This window comes from Grammomys surdaster, unplaced genomic scaffold (genome assembly GCF_004785775.1).
Source record: "Grammomys surdaster isolate TR1022 unplaced genomic scaffold, NIH_TR_1.0 138, whole genome shotgun sequence".
Taxonomy (NCBI): Eukaryota; Metazoa; Chordata; class Mammalia; order Rodentia; family Muridae; genus Grammomys; species Grammomys surdaster.
Genome location: NW_021604596.1, coordinates 7,609,012 through 7,636,716, shown reverse-complemented (window position 1 = coordinate 7,636,716; position 27,705 = coordinate 7,609,012). Strand labels below are relative to the sequence as shown.

The 27,705-nt window shown below is 37.9% G+C and overlaps 1 protein-coding gene across 2 annotated transcripts in view; it reads right to left on the bottom strand.

Moving 5' to 3' along the window:
* The window catches only part of Cntn5 (contactin 5), a 1,025,091-nt gene that overhangs the window by 300,288 nt on the left and 697,098 nt on the right, over positions 1-27,705 (bottom strand). For both annotated transcript variants that reach the window (XM_028763352.1, XM_028763353.1), the window contains one exon: positions 11,950-12,153. In XM_028763352.1, the coding sequence (XP_028619185.1) occupies positions 11,950-12,153 (204 nt within the window). The remainder of the gene's footprint in view (positions 1-11,949; positions 12,154-27,705) is intronic.

The window sequence follows — 27,705 nt, the reverse complement described above, 5'->3', positions numbered from 1 at the left end:
AGGGAACCTTAAAATATTCCACATAAATTACTCAATTTTAAGGCAAATTATCTGGGACAAAATGTGAGACTTAATTCCAAGGGAGAAAAATGAAGGCAATGATTTTAAGTGACTCATATAGTATCTTAAGGTTACTTTTAAATACCTCACTAGGTGTTCAGAAAAGAGTCTTGCACATGGTTAGCAGAACAGACTAAGATGAGGTTAACATACAAAAGTGAAAAATCAGCAATTTGTTCATAGAAGATTATCCAAACAAAGAGACAAGAAGAGTTGCCCTATGCAGTAGCTCAGCCATGAGGACAGCCCCCAGTAGAAGAAAATCAGGGGGCAGGGTGTGCTTCAAGGTACAATTAACGGTGCTGCAATTTATTGAATTAAGAAAGTTTGAGAATGATTCAAGGTGTCTGGTCTCAAACAGACAGCCAACTGGGGTGTCTGTTAGCACCTCTTGGCTTACTTAGTGTCTGTGGCCCCTCTTCCCTCTCCTCATGCTCACAGCTCCACCCTAAATCTCTCTCGCCTGCCGGCTTTCCTTCCTCTGCTCTTCATTTCTATATAAACCTGCCATTTTGCTCACGATCTCTGTTGGTCTGCCACACACTGATTTGGTTCTTGGGTTTCTCTTGGAACCCTCTCTTGCCTCCATGCTTCTTCTCCTCTCTACTCCCTCCCACCTCTCTCCACTCATGGCTGGTTCATTCTGTGAGCTATATTTGGAGTGCTAATTTCTCTCTTTTGCTTTGGACTCTTCCAGAAGCCTCTTGCTATACTCTCCCTTCTATCTACAATAAAAACCATCTCCTAAACTGTACCTGGGAGTGGCCATATCCTCATTTTGTTTGCATAGTCAAGGAGCCTACTGTACCAGTATCATCATCATGTGACACTGACTCTGATGTCACAGTTTCTGACATAAAATAAAATGTCAGCTGTCACCTCACCCAACTGAACGAAACCATTCTCTGTGATGTACATTATAAATACTTAACCTCTGTACTCCAGACTGTCTCAGAAAAAGATTCAGGCATCTAAGTTTTCTAGCAAGAGCTGATTTTATTTTATTTTTTAATTCAGAAACACTCTCTGGGATAAATAAAATAAATCAAACTTCAAAGAAGCACATAACATAAAAATACAAAGGTATAAAAAGTATTAATGAACTCATTAATCATTTCATTGTTGCCAGACTTATCCATGTGTCCATGGATGCTTGTGCCTGTACAGGCCACAAGAGGGTATCACATTCCCTGGAATGAAGTTGTAGGAGGTTGTGAACCACCCAGCAAGGGTGCCAAGAAGTTACCTCTGATCATCTACAGCATGGTAAGCTTCTTTAACTCCAGTCCTGAATTCATCACTCTTTATGGATTTATGGACTGAGATCAACATTGTATTCAGAGCTTAAAATATCTTCTTTCAGTCCTTTTCCAGTCATCTCCCCAGAGAAGTACCACATATCAGTGTCCCACTTTAGTGAGTACTGAAGCTTCCACTAATTACTACCTTTTGTTTTGGTGAACTTCCTGTGCCATACAAACTTCAGAGTCTGGAGATACTACTGATGACTGTATCTTCTGACAGCTGTAGGTTCTCCTGGGAGAGTTTGCTGCCCCCATCCCCTGACCTTAAAGTGCTTGTCTATTTGAGAGATGAGAAAACCTCCAAATGAAACTATTCCTAGTACTTTTGGTTGCAAAATTGATTCTGATACCTCCTGAGAAGAGAAGGCAGCAAATAAAACCCCTAGATCTCTACAGAAGGGAGTTTCTAAATGACTGATGTGTATATTTTATATGATTCTAGATTGTTAACAGATGTTGATGTTTAAAAATGCGTTAGCAACTCTGATTGGGTAAATCTCATGTGGGCCCTCATATTTTCAATTTTTTTATAACCACCCTAGATGATTTATACTAATTCCTGACCTCAATAACATTCAATCTGATATAATTTAGTAAATATAGAGATTTTTGGTGAGTCTCCTAATAATGCTATTTAAAATTAAATAAATGGCAAACTATGAATTTTAGGAGTACTTTTTGTCATAGTTATTGAAATAGTTTGGACAAAGGAAGCTATATAGCAGCAAAAGAGAATAGTCTCATAGGTTGAGCTGGTTTTCGGTTGTTGTTCACTAGTTTTCAAAGCTTGCTCATGGAAGGTTTAACAGACTTTCCCAGTATTCAGGAAGTGTTTGATTCTCTGGATGGAATCTATGGTTTATACTTTATACCCCTGCATCATAGGGTTATGTGAATAATATTAAGCATAAGAGAGATAAAGCTTAATGTGGTCAGAATTAATAGAATGCTTCTATAATAAAAACCAGACTTCTTGGTATAGGGTAGATTTTATTACTATTTATAACACCTATATGTGGCTATGTGATTGTAGGAAAATCATTCAAATATCTGCAAACAGAGCTAAAAGTTCCCAGATCATCACAAAGTGGTGAGAACAATAGGGAGTAGAATCTGAGAGCTGGGGAGCACTTTAGAACTGAAGCAAGTGAAGTGTGTAACCCCCACCCCCCACCCACGAGTGCCACAGGCTGACCACTCTATTCCCAAATGGGGAAATATTGGTTCTCCACAGATGAGTGTGAATTTATACAACAAACAATATGAACAGCACAACACCTGAAGCAGCAACACTGTAGGCTTGTGATGACTATGACCATGTCCCTGCTACCAAATGGCCAAGGGATTCCATGTAAAACTGCTAACATTCCCTCCAGCCTGCTGTTTACCTGCCACCCTTCCAGGTGCTTTGTTCATCACAATGTACTTAATACTCACAGATTCTTCTGCAGCAGATAATAAGTGTTAACCCCGTGTTCAGGAGGACACATTGAGGCTTCGATAGGTTAAAACTTAAACCTAACACAAAGTAGGAAGTCAATCAGACCCACATTAATTAAAATGAGTCTGAGCTACTCAATTTTTTCAAGTTCAGGTGTGATGCCATTCTCCAGAATGCAATCTCTTAGTGGTTGGTCAAGGACTCGGGGTATAGCTAGTTTCTTGGTGTCGTATCTGTGATTTTTCCATTGTGGTTCATATTAAATGTGGGAATACCTTTGAGAATGAGTTTGGGTAGGGATATTAAGAAGGTCACTGATTCGGGAATGGGATGACATGGTGATGTATGTAGAAGTAGACAGGAATAGACAGGAATGAGTTTGCAGATATGGACTTTACACCTAGCCAAACCTTGTACACTTGTGAAGATATTGGAGAGTTCTAAACAACACACACAGTCTGTTGGGTTGAGTGAAACCTGCAGATACACCTATAGAGGAGAACATGCTCTCTGGCAAGTCAAGAAATATTTTCATTAGACGTGGCCTGTCATAAGGATAAGGACACTTTTGAATAAATGATATTTTGTTGATTCTGAGAATACACTGAATGCCAGATAGGAGGGCATTAAATGGGAAGAGGGGGTGCAACAGAGATGGTGCCTGTGGATTCTTAAGAAATCTCAAGACAGAAACGCACATGAGAAAGCTTAACTCAAACATTCGCCATGGAGTCACATGTCTCCAAGCATGAATTCCACTTTGAGGGCTAAGAAAGATCTAAGGCTAAGATTTCCACTCACACATAGAATCCCAGAACTCAGCAAGTTGGGACAGAATGAGTGTCATAAGTTCAAGGCCAGCTTGGGTTAAAGAGTGAGTCCTAGGCGGTCTTATATGAGATAGATAGATAGATAGATAGATAGATAGATAGATAGATAGATAAATTATAGAAACAGAGACAGAGAGAGAGACAGAGACAGAGAGATCCCATATGGTAAAACACACACACATACAATTATACTGAATATACATTATATGAATATATATAAAATATGAATGTGTATATATTCAGTATTATGTCATTATAAAAGATTTACAGTATTTTGAAATTATTTCTTGAATTATAATGGTTGGTTTTCATGTAGAAAAACAGGGAAAAGGCATATGCTCCATATATATTTGGTAAATTTATCTCACTTGTAAGCACTTAATAAGTAATTCTTCAAAGTTTCTGGATACACTGAGAGTTAATAAGATGTTATATATTGATTTTTATGATAAAATTTTATCTCCATGGTTAGAAGTTTAAATTATTTTTAAGACTGCTCCAGAAAATTGATTTGCTGGAGTGACTAATTGCCAAGAACATCTGCACAAATGCAGCACTCCTTCCATTCAAAACCATCCAGTGACTTTCTGACATTTTCATTTAGATTGTTTCATATTGTGATGATATAGTTTTTGAGAAACTCAGTAGGAAAATAAATAAAATATTAGTAAAAGACAAGTAAGTTCATACAGTACTGTGGAGACTGACATAAAGCTTCAGTATTGTTTGGCTTCATGGCTGAGATGTATGTAGCCAGACAGAAACATTCTCCTTAGAACTTCTCATGTCCCCTTGCAACTATCTGAGCAATGAACAGGGAATAGAAAATGTCTCCTGGATTTAATAGAGGACATTAGATATTCAGAGAACAAAAAGAAGAGAGAAGAGAGAAGGGGAGGACAGGGGTGGAGGGAATGAGGAGGAGAGAGGAGGTGAGGGCAGGGCAAAGGAGGGGGAGACTCTGTCATGTGTAATGCTTAGGAAGTCAAAGTGATTTTGTCACATCCCACTGCCCACTATCAAATAAAATTTCACTTCTCACCCTCAAAAACCTTCCTTTCATCTTAGGGACACTCATGCTACAGGGAGGCTCATTAAAATATTTAAAAGTAATGTTTCCATTTAAAATCTTTAATCACATAGGGAAATGTTCTGAGCAATGCAAACCAACACCAGTGCCCAAGTCCTATTGTACCCTTCTTGCAGGCCTACTGCAGTATCCACACATGTGAATCTCAGGTTCTACTGCTCTTCTAGACCCAGCACTGAATTGATGGAGTTGATTATTGGATCATGTAATTAGCTAATTCTGTACATAATTTCCTTATTGACAACTGCTTGTCTTAAAAAGCAAACATGTCCATGCATATGTTTTCAACCTATGACTTTGTCTATGGTTCATTAACAATAAACTAAATAAACAAAGCCACCAGTTTCCCCAACATGAAACAGTGTGTCTAGTTGCAGGCTCTCCAGTTTGTTCCCAGTGTGGAAACTGATGAACCCTCTAATATAAAGCCGTTTCTCTCCATGCATTTGATCGCACTCTCTCTTTCCTTCTCTCCTCACTAACACTGGCATTTTGATTCTGTTGTGCTACCTAACTCCTGAGATCAATAGGGACAAAAACAGCTTCCCCATGCTGTCCTGTCCTGTCCTGTCCTGTATTTCCCACTCCTCTATCCTCCCCACTCCTCTGTCCTCTCCTTTCCTCCCCTCCCATCATCCCTTCCCTTCTCCTCTGTCCTCCCCTCCACTCTGTCCTTCCTTCTCCTCTGTCCTCCCCTCTCCTCTGTCTTTCCTTCTCCTCTGTCCTCCTCTCTCCCCTGTTCTCCCCTCTCCCCTGTCCTCCACTCTCCTCTGTCCTCCCTTGTTCTCTGTCCTTCCCCTTTCCCCTTCTTCCCTTCAACGTTCTTTTTCTTCTTTTCAACCTTTCTTTGTGTGTCCTGGATCTCAGCACTGCAGGAGGCTGTGAGGAATAGCCGTATGAAGCATGTAGATATTAAAGAGGAAGACTCTGAATAGAAAATGAGGATTCTGGTATTAGACATACTGTACTTGGGGAAGAAATGTAGCTTTCTGTATCTTCCCAGAGAACCAAAGTCATCATCACAACTCAATGATCCTTGCTGGCCCTTGAAATGGATGTGGATATTTTGTATCACTATAACAGCAACACATTTGTTTTCATCTTTTTACATTAACACCTCAATTATTTTTAAGATTTAAAAAAGTGAAGTGTGTGAGTGTGTGTGCATGTGTGTGTGTGCATGAGTCTGTGTGTGGGTATATGTATAGGTGAGTATAGGTGCCTGAGGCAGACAAAGGAGAGATACAGATCTTGTATTGAATTATGAGTTGTGAGGCTCCTAGTGTGAATGCAGACAACTCAATTCAGGTCAGTTGCAAGAATAGTACATGCTCTTAATTACTAACTGTGTCTCTAGTCCCATTAAATGATATTGCATGTTTCTCATGCAGTAAATATGTAGGTTGAACACACAGTTTAAAGCAAGGCTTCCTAATTGGAGTGGGAATTCTTGTGAGAGAAGACAATATGCAACATGACCATGGAAGACAGACACATGAGACGCTGGGGGAGGGGAGCAGGTGCTAGGAATTGACAGAGGCAGAAATGCTTGAGGCAGAGATGACGGAATAAAAACTGGAGAGAGAAAGGTGGTTAGAACGTGTATCTAGGCATCTGTTATGTAGAAGACAAACATTTGATTTGTTACCCTGTAAACCATATTGAAAATCTGATCACTCGTATTGATTTTAATAGATATGTTTGTATTTTGTGATGTGTGAGACAGGCCTCATTAGGATGTTGGGTGATGAGCCGGGGCTAGAATGCATGTTGAACATGTGTCGATAGTGAGGCTACATCTTCCATACAAGGAAACTGATACGTTCTTTTGCCCCTCTTCTATCCCTAATGCCCAATGCAATATCTGATCCTAACAGGTTCACTGTCCACATTAACAGGGCATGAAAGCTTTGATCAGTTTCCCAAGCTTGCAACTGTAGAACAAGTGTTCACAGGGCAAATGAGCATACTAATAGAAAGTGAAAATAGAAAAACAGTGATACATCCTTCAAGGCTACCATTCTGGGACGCCCTTAGTGTACTCTATGATGAGCGTTTGGAACTCATCCTTTATGGCTCTGGTTATATGGGGCCAGTTCTGGCTTTCTATAGACACACTTCTCTTCATAATGCAATAGCATTTTTTCAAGATTCCATCCTGCACTACCCCTGTCTCTCACTCCTGTCCTTCGGGAATTAACTCAGATATAATACCTACAAGCAAATATCATTTCAAATTTTGCTTTCAAACTCAAGCTAACGCAATGCATTTTCTAACCAAGAGTTTATTAAGTAAAATTTTACTTGAACTTGAAAGGAAAAACTTCTGCTTACCCACGCATCCTTTATTATTCTTAGAAAACTTTTTTTCTCACAAAAGTGTAAAATTTCAATATTCTTAAAATGACTTTTATAGGTAACTCGATGGTCACAGCAGCTTAAATATAATTTTTATATTCAAACCCCCACAGAGGTGTTTGCCAAGCTTGCAAAAATACTGAATATAAACGCTGCCTCTGCACTGAGAGGTTTAAACGCTTGCCTCTGCATTGAGAGGGTGGAAACCCAGTGGGAATTGCAGCTGACAGTAGTGTCATCAATGAATTCATCCATGATCTTACTCTATTTTTATTTTCAGTGTATGCACTTAGGATTTGACATGCATGAGGGCAAACATTCAGGAATATATCCTTTATGCGAGAATGCTTTTCAATTATCAAACAGTAAAGAACAGTTAAATCATGACAAGAGAGCCTTTGAATTGGAATACATTTAATAATAATTTGTTTCTATTTTTTCAAATACTCTTGCTATTAAATTGTAATCACTGGATAACTTCTGCAAGTTTTAATCAGGATTGTTAACTTAGAATTTCATTCTAAACTGCTTTAGAAGCTTGACTGTTGGTAGAGATTTCTCCATTTGTTTAATGGAAGAACTGGTTGCCTGTGAGGTGTTGCAGTTACCACCCAGTGAGGACTTTGGATGTTGAAGGTATGTTCTCAAGTGAGGATCTTACACAGTAAATACATAAGTATCAGAAGAAGAAAGTTGCTTACTACTGGCCCACCACTCATGTGAAGAACTGAGTTCCATGTTACTCAAAGGCTTTGTGTTTAGAGAATGTGAATGGCTCCTGGAATTATTCTGCAAAACTATTCAATAAGTATGTCTTCAACCTCATCCTTAGTTCCATTTCTTAAAGATATATATTTTTAAAATGTTTATATTATATTAATTTGTGTGTGTCTGCATGCATTGTATATGGACCACATGTGTGTCTACTATCTTTAGAGGACTAAAAGGGCATTGGATTTCCTGACAAAGGAGTTATAGGTAGTCCAATGCTGTGCACAGAACCTGTGTCCTCTGCTATGACAGCATCAAGTCCTCACCACCTTGCCAGTCCCAGGTCTTAAATCCTGAAACAATCCCAGTGCTAATCCTGAATGAAAGATTGTTTGTTTGCTTGCTTGCTTGCTTGTTTTGTTGTTGTTGCTGTTGTTGTTTTCTAGACTTCTTTTGGACACAGGGATTTCATCTCTTTCTGTGATCCCTTTCATCTTATTCTATATTATAGTGCGTTGTTTACCTTTTTATCTCCTAGCTTGCATACTTCCTTTACAGGCTAGAAATATATCAAGATGGCTGATTGGTTGGGGTATTCCTGCCCTCTTTTAGATTTCTCCCTGATGATAGTTTCTTTCTGTAAGGTCTCACAGGGAAAGAGGTGACAGATAACGTAGCCAGCATTGCTGTGTGTACTGCAGGTATGTGACCACATCTTACCAAAACCTTCACTCCCTGGCTTCCTCACTCTACTCTACGCTTTGTTTTGATATCTCCCTGTGTTCTCTTGATTATTTCTATAATGTTTCCATTTTTAAAATTATCTTAAGCAATTTTGATTGTTCAGAGCTTGACTTGAACCTCACTATTTTCTTATTTACTCAAGTGATCCTTTTCACCATACCAGTAGTTTTATTTTTATGCACATTGTATAATGCTATCTTGATATCTGAACATTGTAATTCAAACCAGTAGTCCCTTTTGTAAAGGAGACATTTAAGAAACACTGCAAGGATATCCACCTCTTACTGATACTGTTTTTTTAAAATCATTTCTGCAGTAACTTTTTTATAACTTATTGTCAGTTTATTACATGTATGTAGTGTGCTGATGCTAAACTCACCTCCACTTTCTATCACCACCGTCTCACCTCTGTCAACCACCTAACTTCCTACAAGTCCTTTTCTCATATTCATATCTTTGTGGCTGTGTGTATGTGTGTGAACCACTGAATATAACAAGGGCCATGAGAACATGCAGCTTGTTGGGGGGTTGGGGAATGGCATCAGTGATCTTACACAATTTTCAACTTCAAGAACCATAATACTAGTGGGGCAGGCAAAATATTTTCACTGGTGAAATGGCAGCGTGAGAATTGTGATGGTAACAGTAGTCTCCGGTTGGTTTTGAAACGTGCTCCATAGTATAAATTCATGCCTGGGCTGTCAACCCAGTCAATACCTTGTTGTTGAGTAGTAAGTCTCCCTAGAGGAAAACTTACTACTGTTTTTAATTTAAATTGACATGGCTGTCTAATTGCTACTGTCTAAATTGACATGGCTCTCTAATTGCTACAGACAGATGTAACTCTCAGCCCTAATGAGATCAGCATTCCTTCACAGTGCATTGCAGTGTATAGACTCACCACTGCCTATAGTGATGAGAATAACAAGTGATGGTTATGTGGTTAGGACAGTTATCCCACTGCCTCAGAGGCTTGTGGATTGCTGAGGAAGAGGGTATAAAGAGTGTACGTGCCAGAAGACGTGGAGGAGGCTCACTAAAGGCCATGTTCTGGGCACAACACAGCAGTTCAATTATGATCACACAGGAGCTATTGTTTTCTAAGTAAGCTTGTCAACCATCAGTCATGGATCAGGGAGAGTTCATGCAGCTCTACTCTCTATTGAACTATTGGCTACTGATGGATTCTCCGGGAGAGGAACTCATTGTCTTTGGTCGCGCACCTGTGGGTACTCTCACTATCAGGTTACAATGCCTAGTAGTAAATTTTGTTTTTAAAGTGAACATTTTAAGTATCCTGAATTTTATAATACTCAGTCATTCCATATTGCTATAGTAATGATTTTTAAATGTCTCATTTTTAGCTTTCAAAGTTGGTTATTAAGAAACATAGAAAACATGGGCACAGTTATTAAAGACAACATCAGGTAACTTCTTACTGAAATTTTAGTTTCTGTTCTTATTTTTTTACCTCTGCATCTGTGACATTATCTGTGTGGCCTTTGGTTAAATTTATCAGCTGTACAATATTGGGTTTCTTATGACTACGAGCGATATTTCATTGGTAATCTACTTGGTAGAGTTGTTACTATTATATATTGCATATGTGTGTGTGTGTATACATATATGTTGACTTCTTGAATTTTTAATTACTATGTATTCCATAGTTTATATATAACTTATATGTGTATATACACATACATATTGATAAGCAAATTCTTAAATTAGAACATAACTCTTAACAATATATTCCACAAGTGTTTTAGTCAAGGTTCTATTATTGTGAGTTGATGCATGACCACGGCAAGTCTTACAAAAGAAATTATTAATTAGAGGGATTGATCCTCTGAAATTATAATTATGTCAGGGTACATGGCAGCATGCATGACACTGGAGCCATAGCACAGAGCTACATTCTTGATCCACAGGCAGAGAGAGAGAGAGAGAGAGAGAGAGAGAGAGAGAGAGAGAGAGAGAGAGAGAGGAGGGAGTCTTAAGCAGACCTTGGATTTTGAAACTTCAAAGCCTACACACAGTGCCACCTCTCCTCCAATAAGGCCACACCTCCCAGTCTTTGTAAACCTCTCAAACAGTTCCACTCTTTGGTTAACAAGCACTAAAATATATGATCCTATGGAGCCATTGTCATTCAAATCACCACAAAAAGTATGTATTTTTTTAAAAAAGAATTTTAAAAGTGGGTGCTGTTGTATATACTGAAAGCACTTGGCAGATGGGAGCAAGAGGACTTTAGAGCTAGCTTTAGCTACAGGAGATTGCCTCGTGGGAAAAAACATACAGAAGAACTATAAAAGTCCTGAAATATACTTTTTAATACTTTAAAATCAATCAGAATTCTCATTCTCTAGTTCACTTCTTAATAATGCCTTCACAGATAATTTTGGTTGCACGGCAGAGCAATCTGCATATCATATATCAACTACAATAGAGCACTTGACTTTTTTAATGCAATGCCTAACTGTAAATGTCTATAAATACAAATGAGGTGTTTAAATGTGAAGATCCTGTGGATAGATGGCAATTCCTATAATTATAGCATCATTACACCTGCCTGGGCTGCACTGAATAGTTAAAGTTACAACTATTCCTATTATTGGAAAAGTAATAACAATTATAATTGTACAATGAAGTATTAAAAGTTTAATACTCAATTTGAAGGCAGATGAGCTACAAATGCAATGAAAACTGAGCCCATAGAACTCATACAGTTAATACACATATGCTGCAGACAGACGCTAAGGAGGAAGAAGAGAACAATGGAGTTCACATCAATCTCCTTTCCAGGTGCTCATTATAATAATTAAGTAGCATTATGATCAGTATTTATCCTCTGTGAATCATTCATTTCCCATAATGCCATTGTATCCATGTCTGTGTATGTGTATACATGTATGTGTGTGCATGTGTGTGTGAGTGTGTACATGTGTCTGTGCATGTGTGTATTGGGGTAAGGGAGTGTGCATGCATGTATGGAAGCCAGAGGTTGACGACATGTGTCTTCGTCAGTTTCTACCTATATTCCAAGGCAGTCTGCTTTACCTGGCTCACTGGTTTGGTAGGCTGGGTAGCGTGCTCCAGAGATGTTCTTGTCTCTGCATCATGAAGTTGGGATTATAGGCAATCTGTGACTGGATTTAGCCATAGGTCCTTAGGATTTGAATCATTGTCATGAATCACAGCACAACAAACATTTTACCCACTGGGCCATTTCCCATCACTCATGTCAACATTTTATTCTGTGGCATACACAAACTCAGATTAAAGAGATACATTTATAAATAGGGTAGATGCCTTTTAGTTGATGTTATTTGGTCAAGTACTTAGAAAAGCAGCAAGAATACATCTTGATTTTAGCATATGAAATGCTCATCCTTTAAATCTGTAACTCACCATCATTTCGCAGCGTGAGCGGGGTTGGAGGACTGAGCACGCGAGCGTTCGTCACAGCATTTTTCACCAGACAAATGTAGCTCCCAACATCTGATGTTTGCACTTTAGAAATATAGAGGTTGCCTGTCTCTTGAGATATGAACCGCCGGCTGTCCTCTGCCACGAAGGAAGGGAACTCATTGAAGACCCAGCTATAGATGATCTCTGAAAACACACAGAATTTCAAAAGCTGTTGAATGATACAGATCACTTAACTGGCAGACAAAGTTCAAACAGCAAGGGCTTTGCTAAACATTCTTTGAATCCAAGGCTATACATACTTGATCTACAAATAATATATTTATATATTAATATATTCTATTTGTAGCACAGCTCTGGTTCGTGGCTGTTGGAAGAGGTCACAGAGGGCCTGATGCTCTGCTTTTACTCCCTTTCTCTTCAATTCTGAGGTATGCTTGATATTCAGTACTGTGATAACTAACATGAAAGTTGAAAGTTTAAGAGATAATGCCTTGTTCTTCTACATAAACTTAATGGGTTAATTTTATCCAAACCTATAAAAGAATATAGAGGGATGGCAGAATCCACTGTAAAGGAAAACATGGGAGATGTGCACTTAAGCCTACTGATCTATGCAAACTTCTTGATAGCTGGACTTTAGTTTTTACTGATTTGTTACTCATATATTGGCTGTGGATCATCTTGGGCAAAGCACCATTCCAAAGAGAAAAGAAAAAAAATAATGTTTTCATGAAGCTATCCATGTAATAGAGAAAAATGAAGGATATATAAATAATGGAATAACGGTTACTGAATGGGAAGAAAAAAGACAGAGAAAGGAAGAAGAAAACTAACATATCTTAACTGAGAGAGGGGTAGAGCTGAAGCTGGACTGGGGATTATATTTTAAACAATGTCTCCAGCTTCAGAGTGAAGAGGGGAGAAGTGGCACAGATTAGTAGTAGGAGAAGAGTAAGCAAGGGCATAACATCACAGCCGCAGGAAGCTGGCTTTAAGTAGTTATAAGAGACATTGCTTATGATTGACAGTGGTGGTGATGGTAGTGACAAGCCAGGGACCTCTGATTATGTAGAAACTATGGTAAAAGAATGCAGGGATGGAGAGATGCTCTGCAAGAAACAGCATTTGCTGCTGTCATGCTGACCCAAATAGGTTCCTAGTATATATGTTGGGTGTATCATACCTGCCTGTAATTTGAGCTCCAGAGGATCTGCAATCCTTCTCTGGCCTCTTTTGGGCACCTACATGGTCATGAACATACACACACAAACAGACACACAGTCCTAAATATAATCAAAATAAATGTAATTAAAATATGATAGAAGTATTAAGAAGAAAGATTGATCGTGATAAACAGAAGAAGACAAAATTTAAGGTTTTGTATTCAAGTTACTGAGCAATTAGGGGAGTGTATATATTTATGTGTTGTTTTAGACAATTATAAAGAGCAAAGTTCATTGGCGATGTGGGGATGGTGAAACCAAAGCCTTAACCATGACCCTTCAAACGGATAAAATGTCAGGTATGTAATTAGAATTTGAAGGCAAAGCCATTGGAATCTCAACTGGCTTCAAATTCACGCATGTTATAGCTGGAGGAACAGATTCTATAGCCTCCTGATTGCAGTTACTGGTTTGATAAGGCAGCTTAACTAAGTTTTTAAATGACTCAACCAGTGATTATAATCTACAACTGAAATATTTATTTTGCATTATGGTTTTTCTTTTTTCCTCTCAATCACCCTTTGCTCTCTCTTTCTCCTATCATAGATTATTAAAAGTCAGTTCCTGTCTCTCTCTCTCTTTTTAAAACTAACTTCAAAATGGGGATCCTGACCTTGAGCCAATATTTCTACATGCTCAAGTAGATTTAAAACGCTGAGGGAGACAAAGACCCAAGTAGACATCTCTCATCACTAAATGAAACCCTCAAGCTGGAAATAGGTTATGTTTAAATGAGTTGTTGGTCAAAGGGACCCTATGGAACCTCCAAATCCACCCAGGCTATTTCCAAGGCTATTGGTTACTTTCTATAATCTGATGATAAGGCCCCATTGCTGTAGATAATACCTACATAAGTCATGGAACAGAAAGATGTCAAGGTGGTCCTTGTGTAGAATCTTTACCCCTACTGGCTAATATTCATGTTACTGGAAGGTACTCTGCACACTACGAGAAGAAAAAGGTAAACCAGGTACAAACCACATGATCTACAATGGTGATTAGCTAATGCAATAGTGTCAAAAAGTTGTCAGATTAACCAATCACTAACAGATTGAAATTAAAGTTCACACTATTAGATAAGACCCATGCCAAAAACCAGAGACTAGATAGGACATGACCTAGGGAAAAACCAAACATTACTGTTCTGGTAAAAGAATGTTGCAGTAAAGCCACGCCTAATAGTATTCTGCTATACATATAGATCAGAATCCTGTTCGGCCATCATCAGAAAAGATTCTGCCTGAAGTAGATGGGAGCAAATACTGAGACCCACAACTGGACAGAGTGAGAGACCTCGGAAGTGTCAGTCTTAAATGGGATGTATTCACTTACTCCCTTCTCTTAATGCTCAGGGAACTCTGCAGAAGAGGAGACAGAAAGATTTTTAGGAGCCAAAACCTCATGAACACCAAGGGACCACAGGGCCTTCAAGACAGGACAGGATGGACATGTAGATGAACACAGGAAAGCTGTGGTGGCAGCAAAAGAGCAACAGGGGTACATGCCAGATGGCATCCCAGCACTGACAGGAAAAATGGAATGAACACAAGACTCCATCCCATACCCAGATGCTATCTCAAAAAAGAAACAGCTCATAGCCCACAAAGGGAAATTTGGGTTTCTCCAATGAGTTCTCTGGGTATACAAACCAAATTTAAGGGCAGGCTGTTGTATTTCCAGTAGTAGATGATAATACAGTAGAAACCCAGTGGTATCCTTAGAGTTTGTTTTTTTTTAACCTTACATATCTTCTGCTTATATTTTATAGTTTTTTATTTTGTATTTGTGGGTTTTCTGTGTGTGTGAATGTGGGTCTTATCATCTGTGTTTCTTCTGCTTTTTCTTTTGCTCTTTTTTTTTGTTTGCTCATTTTGTCCTATTCTGGTTTGTTTTTGTTTTATCATATTATTATTTCAATAATTGTTATTTTATTATTATTGTTTCTCAGATGCCTATACATATTCCAATAAGACAGAGGAAGAAAGGACATGTAGAGCTTTGGATAGGTAGAGAAGTGAGGTAGATCTGGGAGGAGTTTAGGGAGAGTAACCAAAATCATAATATACTGTATGAGAAGATTCTGTTTTTAATTAAAAAGAAGAAATGATTAGAAATATTCAAGTGAACTGACAACAATTAGGTCCGAGGTGTATAAGTAAGCTATGCACCTTGCTAATTAGATCCTAAGTACAAGGACCTCTCCTGTCTGACAATGTGCTTCCTCTAACTTCATTGTTTTTCATACCTAATTTACAGAAATTTAATATTCCAAACCTATATATTTCACAAGATTTTGCTGAAATTTTCTTAAGTTTTTGACACTATTTGAAATTTGAAAAGAGTAATAAGCAAGCAAAAGCTGATTAACGAATCACAAGTTCTTATACTAATAGTGTTTGTTGAGTCAATGATTTGTAAACTATTTCAAGGCTAGGACACTTGTGCATAAAGTTGGCACTTTAAACACCTCACAATGAAGGGAATTTCAGGGCTAAAAGATGCTGATTTTATTTCTGCAGTTAAGTTTTCTTTTTCACATAGCCAAGTAGTTCACAATGCCAAGGACAAGAAGGAGAACACTGTACAATAACTCAGCTGACACCTGAAACTGGGTTAGATTTCCTGCCTGTCCCCAAAATAGAAATATTGAGTGGAGTCAAACATCTTTTAAGATCTCTGTTTACATTCTCTGTTAAGGCTTTTATTGTCAATTAACATTTACTTAAAATCCCTCTTCAAACTTTCCTTTCACAATAGTGTGAGGACTATAAAATAATTCAGGGAGACTAGAAGACATAATTGTCTCTATGGCTTTAGTCTTTATTTTGTGTGCTACTTTGTTATGTATTAACTATGTCTGGCTCTTAAAAATACACTAATATATATTTATTTATTAAACAGTAACATTTTAGTATCATATTTAATTTCAGAAGATATTGATACTAACTGACAAGTCATGATTTTACCATTTTCAACAATTGCTTTTAAAAGGAATATTAAATCTCTCTCTTGCATATTAAATACTACATGTTAAGACAAATTTTCCTAATAAATTTAAGTTCCTGGTTTCTTGTTGGACACTTTCTGTCCTTTTAGGCTGAACTCAGAGTTATTCTACTTCATTAGGGGTTTAATCCATCCAGATCTTGACTTGATGTACGTGCTTTATCTCAACTTCTCTCTAGCTTATCCAAATACTTATTCTTAATGCTAACATACAATCCAAATGCAAGCTTCTAGACTCTAAAGTAGATTTCCTGGATAGTAAACACACACATGCATTCTCTCTCTCTCTCTCTCTCTCTCTCTCTCTCTCTCTCTCTCTCTCACACACACACACACACACACACACACACACCACACACACACACACATCTTCATGGTAAACACGCCAAATGAATTGAATTAGATCTAGAAGGAACAGCTCATTATGATTAAGCTATTTATATAAAAGAGCTTAAAGTTAACAAGTCTCTCTCCCCAGAGTCTTAAAGAAGACAATGATTTCAGCAACTGTTGTTTCTGAGAGATGTCCCAATTACAGAACTCCAGTCAGAACTCCCAGACATTTAATTTGGAAGGGAAACAAAATTCTGTTAGGATATGAACAATATGATCTTCTATTTAGAAATGTTCCCTCCAAATTTTACCCTAAACTCCATTAGACTAACTTAATTAAGCATTGTAACATACCAATTATTAATTGTTTGAAATACAACCTAAGAGTTTAATATCATTTACAGGAGCCACCAAAATGAAATACCTAGAAATAAGTGCATACTACGTAGTGAAAAAAAAATCTAGCTTTGAGAATTATAACACTGATGAAAGACACTAAGAGATGCCAAGAAATGGAAATGCATCCCATATTCATGGATTGGTAGGATCTATATTGATGGAACTTCAATATTACCCAACATGATCTAAAGTCAATAGAATCCCTATCAAAGTACAGATGAACATATCAGAGATCTATAGTAGCATTCACAAAATTTACATGACTACTAAAACTTCACTGATTATCCAAATCCACCTTGAATCAAAAGAACCAAATGATCTATTGTAGATCTGATTTTTTAAATGCAATACATATATATATACCTAAAAAGTAATAGTATTTACATCAGCACATATACTGATGAGGGGACAACACAGAGAACCTAGACATAAATGTATACATTTATAGCCCAATGATAACATAGAATCTAAGGACAGGCATCATGAAAGAACAGTCTTTTTGGTAAACAGCATTAGGAATGATTTGTATTCATATGTAGAACATGGCAAATAGACCCTCTGTTACCTATGACCAAAAATAACAAACTGTAAGTTAACTGAAGTCTTAGTTGAGTCTAGGAAGCTCCACTGAAGCTCCTCTAACATGCCTTGGAAGTTGAAATGGACTTTTCTCTCACTTGTTTTGAGATTGCAGAGGACGGGAAATAAAGACAACAGTAGATGCAGGGGATACATCAGACTAAAAACGTTTTGTGCGGAGAAGCATGTAATGAAAAGAACTTAGGCACAGCTTACAAAATGAAGAAATATTTGCAATGTATACATCTTATAAAGAAGTTATTGCCATAATATGTAAAGAACTAAAAAAAACCTCTTATAAGCAAAACAGATAAACAATGATTACATGAGCTGTAGAAATCAGCAAATGTTTATTAAACCAAGATATGCAAACATCCAAGCATTTTACAGAGAAAACGTTCTGGTGAATTATCGAAAAGAACAAGTTTTTGGGACCAGAGTACTTGTATGGGATTTATGTTCAATTCTCAACAGCTACACATAGCTCACCACCATCCAGCATACCTGACTAGACTCTCCTGCCTTCTATGGGTACTGTATGCACCTGATACTGATGCGGCTTTGGAGAAAGTAAAAATGAACTCTTACATGCTATTTGGGGGAATGTGAACTCCACCCAACAAGGAAAACTCAATGGCAACATCTCAAATATAGTGACAGCTAGAATGATAAGATCTTACAAACCCACAAGTCAGGAAATGAAACAATGTGAAGAGATACCTTCCATTCAGAGAAGGATGATTGGGCACAGCAGGGAGATGGAAACAATCTAAGTATCCATCAAATAACAAATGGAAAAGTATATAGTGTGAATATACAATGGGATACTATTGCGCCACTGACTGATAAAGTTCTGCCGTCTGTGGTAACATGGGTAAGACTGGAAGTCATTGTGTTAAGTGAAACAAAGCAGACGCAGTAAGCCAAGCACATCCTCACATCTCCAATTTGTGGAATCTAAACCAGGAGAGCTAGAAGTTGAGGTCATTACTAGAGATTAGGAAAGCAGTGTGAGGTAGAAGCCTGGCTGATGGGGGCAAACACTGCAAAGCAGATACTGCAAGGCACTGCAAACAGAACTTCTCATGTGCTGCTACACATCACACTGACTACAAATGTTACTTTAATGTAGTAGTAAAGAATCTAAATTAATCGGGACTAGAGATTGCCCTTAGTGTTCAAAAGCACTGGGTGCTTCCAGACAGCTCAGGTTTGATTCTCAGCATCAACATGGCAGCTCACAGCATTTGTAATTTTTGTTCTAGTAGGTCTAATACCTGTTATGTTCTCTACAGATATTGACATGAAAATACCACACAAATGAATTGTGCTGCTAACTTAAATTTTCTTACATTTTAGATATTAGTTAAAACAAACTTACCTTAATTAAGTTCATAACTATCTTTAACAAAACCATTTCCTGGACATATACTGCCACTTGATCGAATATATAGGTATTTCCTTTGCTTTTATGTGTTTGCAATTGTTAATAAGTTAACAATCCAATGTGCTAACATCAATTTCGTGAAAGAAAAATAATCCTTGAGTTATTTTTTAAAACTTTATTGTTTTGCCACTAACTACTCTATTATCATATCTTCTCTTAAAATTAAATCATGTCAGGGAAAAATTGTCTCAATGAGCAGTGAGTTTAAAACTAAATTTAGTGGAACATCAGAATTTTCATCTCTTAAATTTGATGGTGGTGAAAACGCAGATAGACTTTGCTTGTTTGTAACTAAAGGTCCAAGTTTATACTCTCACACACTACAAACCTTCAATACTTTTCTGCAATTTATTCAATGTCAAAGCTGATGCTCTTCTCTTTGGTTTCCTGACAAATAAAATCATTACTTAAATGACAAATCTCCAAATGCACAGGGTATGTAAACAGGTATTTCCAGACTGGCAAGGATGCTCATTTCCCATGGCCCTAGTGCCACTGATGGGAAAAATGTCTGAGTGGAGAATGAAACCATGCACAGGATACTCCAGGCCCTGAAAACAATTTCAGAGAACAATCTTACATGATTCATTTCAGCATTTTCTAATATAGCTGCAATTTGGGAAATAACTTCTCCTCTTTCTAATAATGTGTGTATACAGAGAAGCTTTGGGTCAAAGAACTTAGAAAGATCACAATTCAAACAGTACCAATAAAGTTCACTGGCCCAAGAAATAACAACACTCCCTCCCAGGAATCAGTTTCTCTATTCCTGTCAGCCACTAAAGGGGAGATTCAGAAATTAACAACTTTATTTTATTTTCTTTATTTTTATATTCTCTTCAACTTCATTGTGTATGTGAAATTTCAGGTAATGGTATGTATCAGCAAAAGTATCAGTTTGTCTGTACCCTTTTCTGCTTAGTCCTATGACATGAGATTCAATGATATTTGCCAAATAACTAGAACTTGGTTTATTCCAAAGTATAACTTTTAGTTTTTAATGATATAATTTGCAAAACTTCTGTATTTTGCATTAATTTTTACTGATTCACTGAAGTATGAACTATAAGCAGATTAATATTCATTAATTATAACATTTACTTTAATTCCATTACTCAGTTTGACAACCTCTTCTTGTGATGATTTAATTAAGAGAAGATACTTGAAAATGAAAATAGAATAAGTTAGTGACAAAAAGATAAGTTTAAAAAAATATTTCTAGGATTGTGTTTTCTGTCATGGATTTGATGCTAGCAACTGAAATTTTAGCTTATTACTATCACAAAAGAAACTGTAGATAATTTTTCAGTATTCCTTGCAACTGAACCTAATTAAAAAATAGTATTTTAAATTAGGGATATGTGATTAAATTATATATATATATATATATATTAGACACACACACACACGCACACACACACGTATACAATGCATGAGGGGTCAAGTAATTCTTTGGAACTGGAATTAAAGGCAACTATCAGGTGCCTGCTGTGGACATTAGACCAGAGCTAGAGTCCTGTGCAAGAACATGAAGTGCTCTTAACCACCACCGAGTCATCCCTAAGAAGCACCTATTTTTTTATTGACATGTATCATTGCTATGACAGAGAATGTCACTGCAGACATGCGTGGTGCTCCTGGAAAAATAAAACCTCAGTCTTCATTTTCCAACACAGTTTTCTCAAACACAATATCTAATCTATACCTGAACAATAAATATTTATAGAATATTTAAATAGCTATGTTGAACTATATTAATACAGTTTGGAGAACTTTTAAAATTTTAAGCACAAGCATGAGATGGCTTCATATTTTAATTTGCATTCCAAGTTTATTAGGGTATTCATGGACTTGATTTGCTTCAAGTCAGTTACATGGATTCTTAGAGGTTGGAGGGACATTAAAGTTGGAGGTATTTCAGGTTATTTATACTCTTATGTGTGATCTGGTTTTGTCCCTCTGATTGGACAGATTTAATTGCTATTTTATTCAGAATTTGGCTTGGTAGTTTGAACTGTTAAATGGAGTATCTATAAGCACCATTTTGGTGACTAGATTTGTGGTGGGCTTTGTAATAAAGACCACTGGTGGTCAAGCACAGTGGTAGGACTGAGGAGCTAGCTGTCAGTACAGTGCTTGCCTTCCATGAATAAAGCTATGAGTTTGGTTACCAGAACTGATGTGGTATGGTTTGTAATCCCAGAGCTTGGGAGGCACAGGCAGGTATATTCTTGGATCTTCCTGCTTATTCAGCCTAGTCTATTTGATGAATCCACTCTAAGACAGTATCCTGCCTCAAGATAACAATGCAGAAGGTTCTTAAGGTAGGACACTATAACATGCCAGCTATCTATATCATACAGGCTCATGAATACTTATCTGAACATGAACGCACATATGCACACTTCCACAAGGTAGTAAGAAATTATTACACAAAGACAGTGTTTAGGGAATAATGAGATGTAGTACAGGTCTGGGAAAGGTGTTTAAAAGAATTTAGTTTGAGTTTTACACTATACATTTGGCACTTAACTCTTCCTCTTTCTCCTACTGTGTCCAAGTTTGAAAGCGTCATAGTGAGGAAGGCCTTTGACTTTAGTCTCATAAAGTTCAGAATTTCAGAGATCTCTTTAACTGTCTTCTGACCATCAGAGTTTTGACAAGTATACACTTAATTTATTAAAGTGCTAGTCTTGTTATTAATAACCTGAACTGAAGGTAGGCAGAGTAGGTTAAGTGAGACAATACAGATAAGGTTAATCCTTCAGACATGGGCCAATTTGTTTTCATAATCACCTTAAGTCTCCTCAACATTGAAGATCACGAGTCAACCAGCTAACACCTCAGTGTGACAGTGCAAAGTCCAAACTGCCTAGATGTCCCAAAATTTACCTTTTATCACTAGGCCATATTGTATCACCTATTGTATTCTGAGTGTCATGGTTTACTTTCAGGTTTTATAAAATGAGATGGTGATGCTGTATGACATGGTTATTCCCAGGAGAGCTGAACCACTTAGGCGAGTGTCCAACATGAAAAAACTGCTCTACAAAGGCAGGACTGGCTCACAATAAATGGCCTAGTACATTGTAACAACAGAAATTCATCTTGTGCCGTGGACAATGGGAGTTAATCTCCTCAAGTGTCAAAAGTTTTTCCCAATAAATACATACAGCAGTAAATTGTCTAAGAGGAAAATGCCAAGAAAGGTGTCCTATTTGTTACTAATCCCAAGAGAATCAAGATATTTTAAAACATGTTTTAAGGAATTTAAGAGAGAAGTTGTCACTTGCTTTAGGAATAAAATTATCCTAATACAAAGCAAACTCATTGTCACATTGCATTTAGTTACCTCTGCTAAACAGAACAAACTAGTAATTCTCTTTAAGGTTTTAAGACATGTAATTTTATTATGCTTGTTGCCTAAAGTCAAAAGAATTAGAAGTCTACTTTAAAATTATAATGTCACCAAGACAAAATAAAATGTTATATGCACATAATTAAAAACAAAATTAGCAAAATGGAAGATAAGGAAGGAATATTTATAACAGAAGCAGTGGCGAGTTGCCATCTGTTGTGATACACAAGTTAAAAAGCTCCAAGCTAGTGAATTCCAGGCTCAGGGTTTTGTGCCACTACACCAATTAGGTGACAGCAGCTATTTTTATTTTCTCTGCAGAATGTTTCACACTATAGATGCCACTTGTATCCCAGGAGCTCTGTGTCTAGATGTAAAGGTCACTGGTTTCTCTTTTAAAAACACAACCCAAATTTCTTGCTTTGCTAAGGGGTTTTGAAATTATTTATGGTGAACTCTAAATGATGACAGGTCTGGGCCCAGCATTTACTCCACAGAGTGCAAGAGTTAGCAGCACAGGTTCAATTTAGGCTTTGAACTTCACATTAAAAAGCATCCAATCAACATTTCCCACAATGCACTGGTAAACTTATACAGTCCAACTCTGTATCAGTAGTATAAATTTTGTGTTTTGGAATATGGTCAGGAATTATTACTGGGTATCCTTATAAAACTGTGAAGATTTTAGCTTGAAAATACATATGTATGGAGAACTTTGGGACTTGCGAGGTGCATCCACGGGGCACCACCAAAATGATGGAGAACTTCGTCTGCTCATAGATCAGAACACTGGGCGCCATAATGGTAAGAACTTCAGTGAGTATTTATGATATCACATCAGGCTCTTGGACATAGAGGTAGAGAAATGGTTCCTTTGAATGTGATTTATTGAAGGCATGTTCCCAGGGGATGAGATTAAGGGAGCTGGTAAGAAAACAACATAGCAGAGCAAAGCATGGGTGTGCTGTCTGATACAGACTGACTTACAGTTGATCCCCTTGCACCCTCAGATGTACATTTCATCACAGAACTGACAAGTGACAGGCTGGAAGCCACACAAGTCAGCCATTGTATTCTCTTCCCTGTAACACTTTAGTATTGTTTCCTAGTTGTGAGATTTGGAATATGGAGTAAGATCAGAGAACACACTCCATTGGGTGAGAAAATGTGTGACTAAGGGCAGAAGCCAGCATGCATAGCAGCTGTGAAGTCTATCTCATAGCCATTGATTTGATCTAGGATACTTAAAACTTACTACGCTCTAGGAATTATATACTACGTAGATTAATTGATTTACTTTTCAGTCTATTTTACAGAGAAGGAAACTATGGCATAGAGAACCCAGATGTTCCTCAACAGAGGAATGGATACAGAAAATGTGGTACATTTACAGTACTCAGCTATTAAAAACAATGACTTCATGAAATTTGCAAGTAAATGGGTCTAACTAGAAAATAACATCCTGAGTGAGGTAATCCAGTCAAAAGAGAACGCACATAGTAGGTACTCACTGATAAGTAGATATTAGCCATAAAAGCTCAGAATACCCACAATGCACCTCACAGACCACATGAAACCTTAGAAGAAGGAAGACTAAAGTGTGGATGGTTCAGCCCTACTCAGACAAGGGAAGGACATAACCATGAGATGTAGAGGGAGGGAGGGGCCTGGGAGGGATCTGGGAGGGAGAGAGGAGGCCAAGGAGGAAAGGGGGCAGGATCAGGTGTGAGAGGAGACAGGGACCCTGCAAAAAGAACAGAGGGTCAGAAATGTGAAAGGAGGTGTGCAGCAGTGGGAGAGGGGGAAATGGAAGTAGCCATTAGAAAGTTCCAGATGCCAGGAACCCAAGAAGTTCCCAGGAACCAACAGGGATGACATTAGCCGAAATACCCAACAAAGGGGAGACAGAGCCTTTAGAGACCATATCCATTGGATAGGCATGGCACCCAGTTGAGGGATAGGGCCACCCACCCACCTCAAAAATATTAATACAGAATTTCCCCTGCATAAAAGAAATGCAAGGACAAAGATTGGGGCAGAGATTGAAGGAAAGGCCATCCAGAGACTCCACACTTAGGGATCCATCTCACCTGCAGACACCAAACCCAGAAACTATTGCTGATGCCAAGAAGTGCTTGCTGACAGAAGTTTAGTATAGCTGACTCATGACAGGCTATGCCAAAGCCTGGCCAAAACAGATGTGGATTCATCTAGCTAACCATCAGACTGAGCATGGGGACCACAGTGGAGGAGTTAGGGGAAGGACTGAAGGAGCTGGGTTTGCAACCCAGAGGAAGAACAGCAATATCAAACAACCCCCCCAAAGCTCCCAGGGACTAAACCACCAACCAAAGAGTACACATGGAGGGACCCATGGTATCAGCTTTATATGTGGCAGAGGATAGCCTTGTCTGGCATCAGTGGGAGGAGAGGTCCTTCTTCCTGTGAAAGCTGGATGGCCCAGTGTAGGCGAATGCCAGGGGAATGAGGCAGGAGTGGGTGGGTGAGTAGGGGAGCATCCTCATAGAAGGAGGGGTATGGGGAAGGGCATGAGGAGTTTTTGGAGGGGAAACTAGGAAGGGGGATAACATTTGAAACATAAATAAATAAAAAACCAATAAAAAGAATTAATACTAAATGTAAAGTGAAAAAAATTTGAAAAATGTTAGTTTGAAACATTTGTTAGATTGAGCTGTATAGCAATTTGGTATAACTTTACACCATATCTAATGGTGAAAATAACGGTGAATCAGAAGAGAGTCTACATCTGACTGTCAAGAACAGAAGCAAACTGCAGTTGTTTCTGTTGAAGTCGTGCTGCCATGAAGGCGAGACACACAATGTAAAAGTCAGGTTTGCCAAACTGATAGAGACAGAGTATGCAACTGCAGCACCATGCCTGGATTGTGTGTCAGTACTGACAAGAGAAACTCGCAAATGGTTACCTACCAAAGTCCCAGAAAGTGAGAAAACAATGCTGGACTCTTGCGTGCACAAAAGTCTATGAGAAAATTTATAAAATTTATCTTGGGTGAAAATTCAAAGCCAGCAAAATGGAGTCCATGGATGGGAAAATAAAAACTCATTTTCTTAATTGCACTTAGTAAAATGTTATCTTTATTCAAAGTACATTTATTATTTATATAACTATAGTGAATTTTGTATTACAGTAGGGGCAAAAGTAAGTGTAACAATTCATAACACTCAACGTTTATATTGACAGTGAATTTTAAAGTATACATTATTTTTAATTTCATGCTATGCAAACTTTACCATATGGATTTCAGTATTTACCATAACATAAATATTATAGAAACCAATATGACCTTTATGATCCATCTCCCTTCTGAGTAGAGACAAAGAACAAAATCCACCAGAATTATGATTTACCTAAATTTTTGATATTCAATGTAAATCTTGGGCTATTTGGGAAAGTGAACATTTCCTGTATGGGTGCAGCAGGCAACTGTAAGAAAGATAAATTGATAAACCAAGATTGTCCCTCAGCTTCCTACCCTCAGTGTCATTTGTTGTATGCTAGTGCTTCCACAGTTTAACTAGCAGCCATTAATCCTTCATGCAAATAAATCCTTAATGCTTTTAGCAAAAGTAATTTATTTGTCATGGTGTCACATGCCACATGGGAGTAGTAGGTGCTGTCTCTTCATCAAGAATATGCGAAATGGTTTATTTTCTGCTCCAAGAGTTTGTACCCATGGCTCACCTTCTTCAGAAAAAAATCTAATCATAAATACATATTAATCTCTGCTGATATGTAATCACTATAATACATCTTCAAATTACTCTTCACTAAAATTCACATAGCGTGACCCTTTGGGCTAGTCATTTTAGATGAGTTCTTTGAAGAATTATAAAAGATGATGAAGTTATGGAAATAACAGAAACAGTCCAAGGCGTGTTCATAAAATTTGAACTTTCTGAAGGGTATTTCTGTGTTAAAAACATAGACTGTTTTGAAGTTTTAAAATTATGTTTATGCCATAGTCACCATAGTAGTTGATTTTGTCAAATTAGTGTCAACATTAATTTGTGAACTAAACAACGTGACAATGTCTATTATTAAGCAACATAGGAATCGTAGTCACTGAAAAGCTCACCAAAAAGGAAATGTAGGAGATGTGAGGATCTAGGAGGAGATGAAGAAGGGAAACATTATGATGAGAATATATTTTGAAAAAAATGATTTTTCAATTTAAAAAAAGTAAATAATCTCTCAGATATCTTGGATGTTTTGTAAGGGGAGCACTCCTTCTCTGCTAGTGAGAGTTCAACCTAGTATAGTCACTATGGAGACCAATATGATGGCTTCTCAGAACACTGGGGATAAATCCATCCCGAGACCCAGCTACACAACTGTTGAGCACATATGCAAAGGAGACTCTGTCATACCACAGGCTCAACCATTTTCATTGCAGCTTTATTTATAATAGCCAGAAATTGGGGTAAACCTAGATATCCCTCAATTGAAGAACAGTTTATATTTACACAATGGAGAATTTCTAAAACAATGACAAAATGAAATTTGGAGGTGAATGGACAGAAATAGAAAAAAAAAATCATCCTGAGTGATCTAACTCAGAGCCAAAAAGACAAAACATGGTATGTAGTCACTTAAAAATGGAAAATACTTTTAAATAAAGGACAATCGTGCTACAATCCATAGACCCAGGATGAAAGTAACAAGGAGGGCTCAAGGTGGGGTGGTGCATCGATCTGCCTGTGAAAGGGAAATAGATTTTGCCAGTGTACTGAGAGCAAGTAGGGGATCAGGCAGAGGTGGAGAGAGAGGGAGAGGGGACAGGGGAGAGGGGAGAGGGAGGAGAGAGGGAAAGGGAGGGGGAAAGGGAGGGGGGAGGGAAAGGGAGGGAGAGAATAAAGACTGGGATACTGGGAAAGACTCCTGGAATTGAGGGGTATTGGGGGATGACCTAGAAACCTAGTGAAGGGGAATCTATGAGACTAGTGAAGTCTCCTAGTAATGAGGGATACAGAGCCTGAACTGGCCATCTTCTATTATCAGACATGGGGTCTGGGCCATCAGATCAACAACAAAACCTCTGACCTATCTGCCCCGCTTGCAAGATACACTGGGGCAATGGTGGCACAGGACTTGTGGGGGTGTCCAACCTATGACAATTTGAGGCCCACACCAGGAGAGGGATCACGCCTGACACTGTCTAGAAATCAGAGGCAAGACAACCCAGAAACACAGAAAAGAACCAAACAGGAATGGCAAAAAGTTAAAGAAAAAAAGAGTCAATGATATGATTCCTAATGATATTCTTCAATATTCATACATCAGTGCCTAGCACAGTTGTCATCATAGAGGCATCTTCCAGCTGCCAAACACTAGGCAAAGCGAGGGGAAC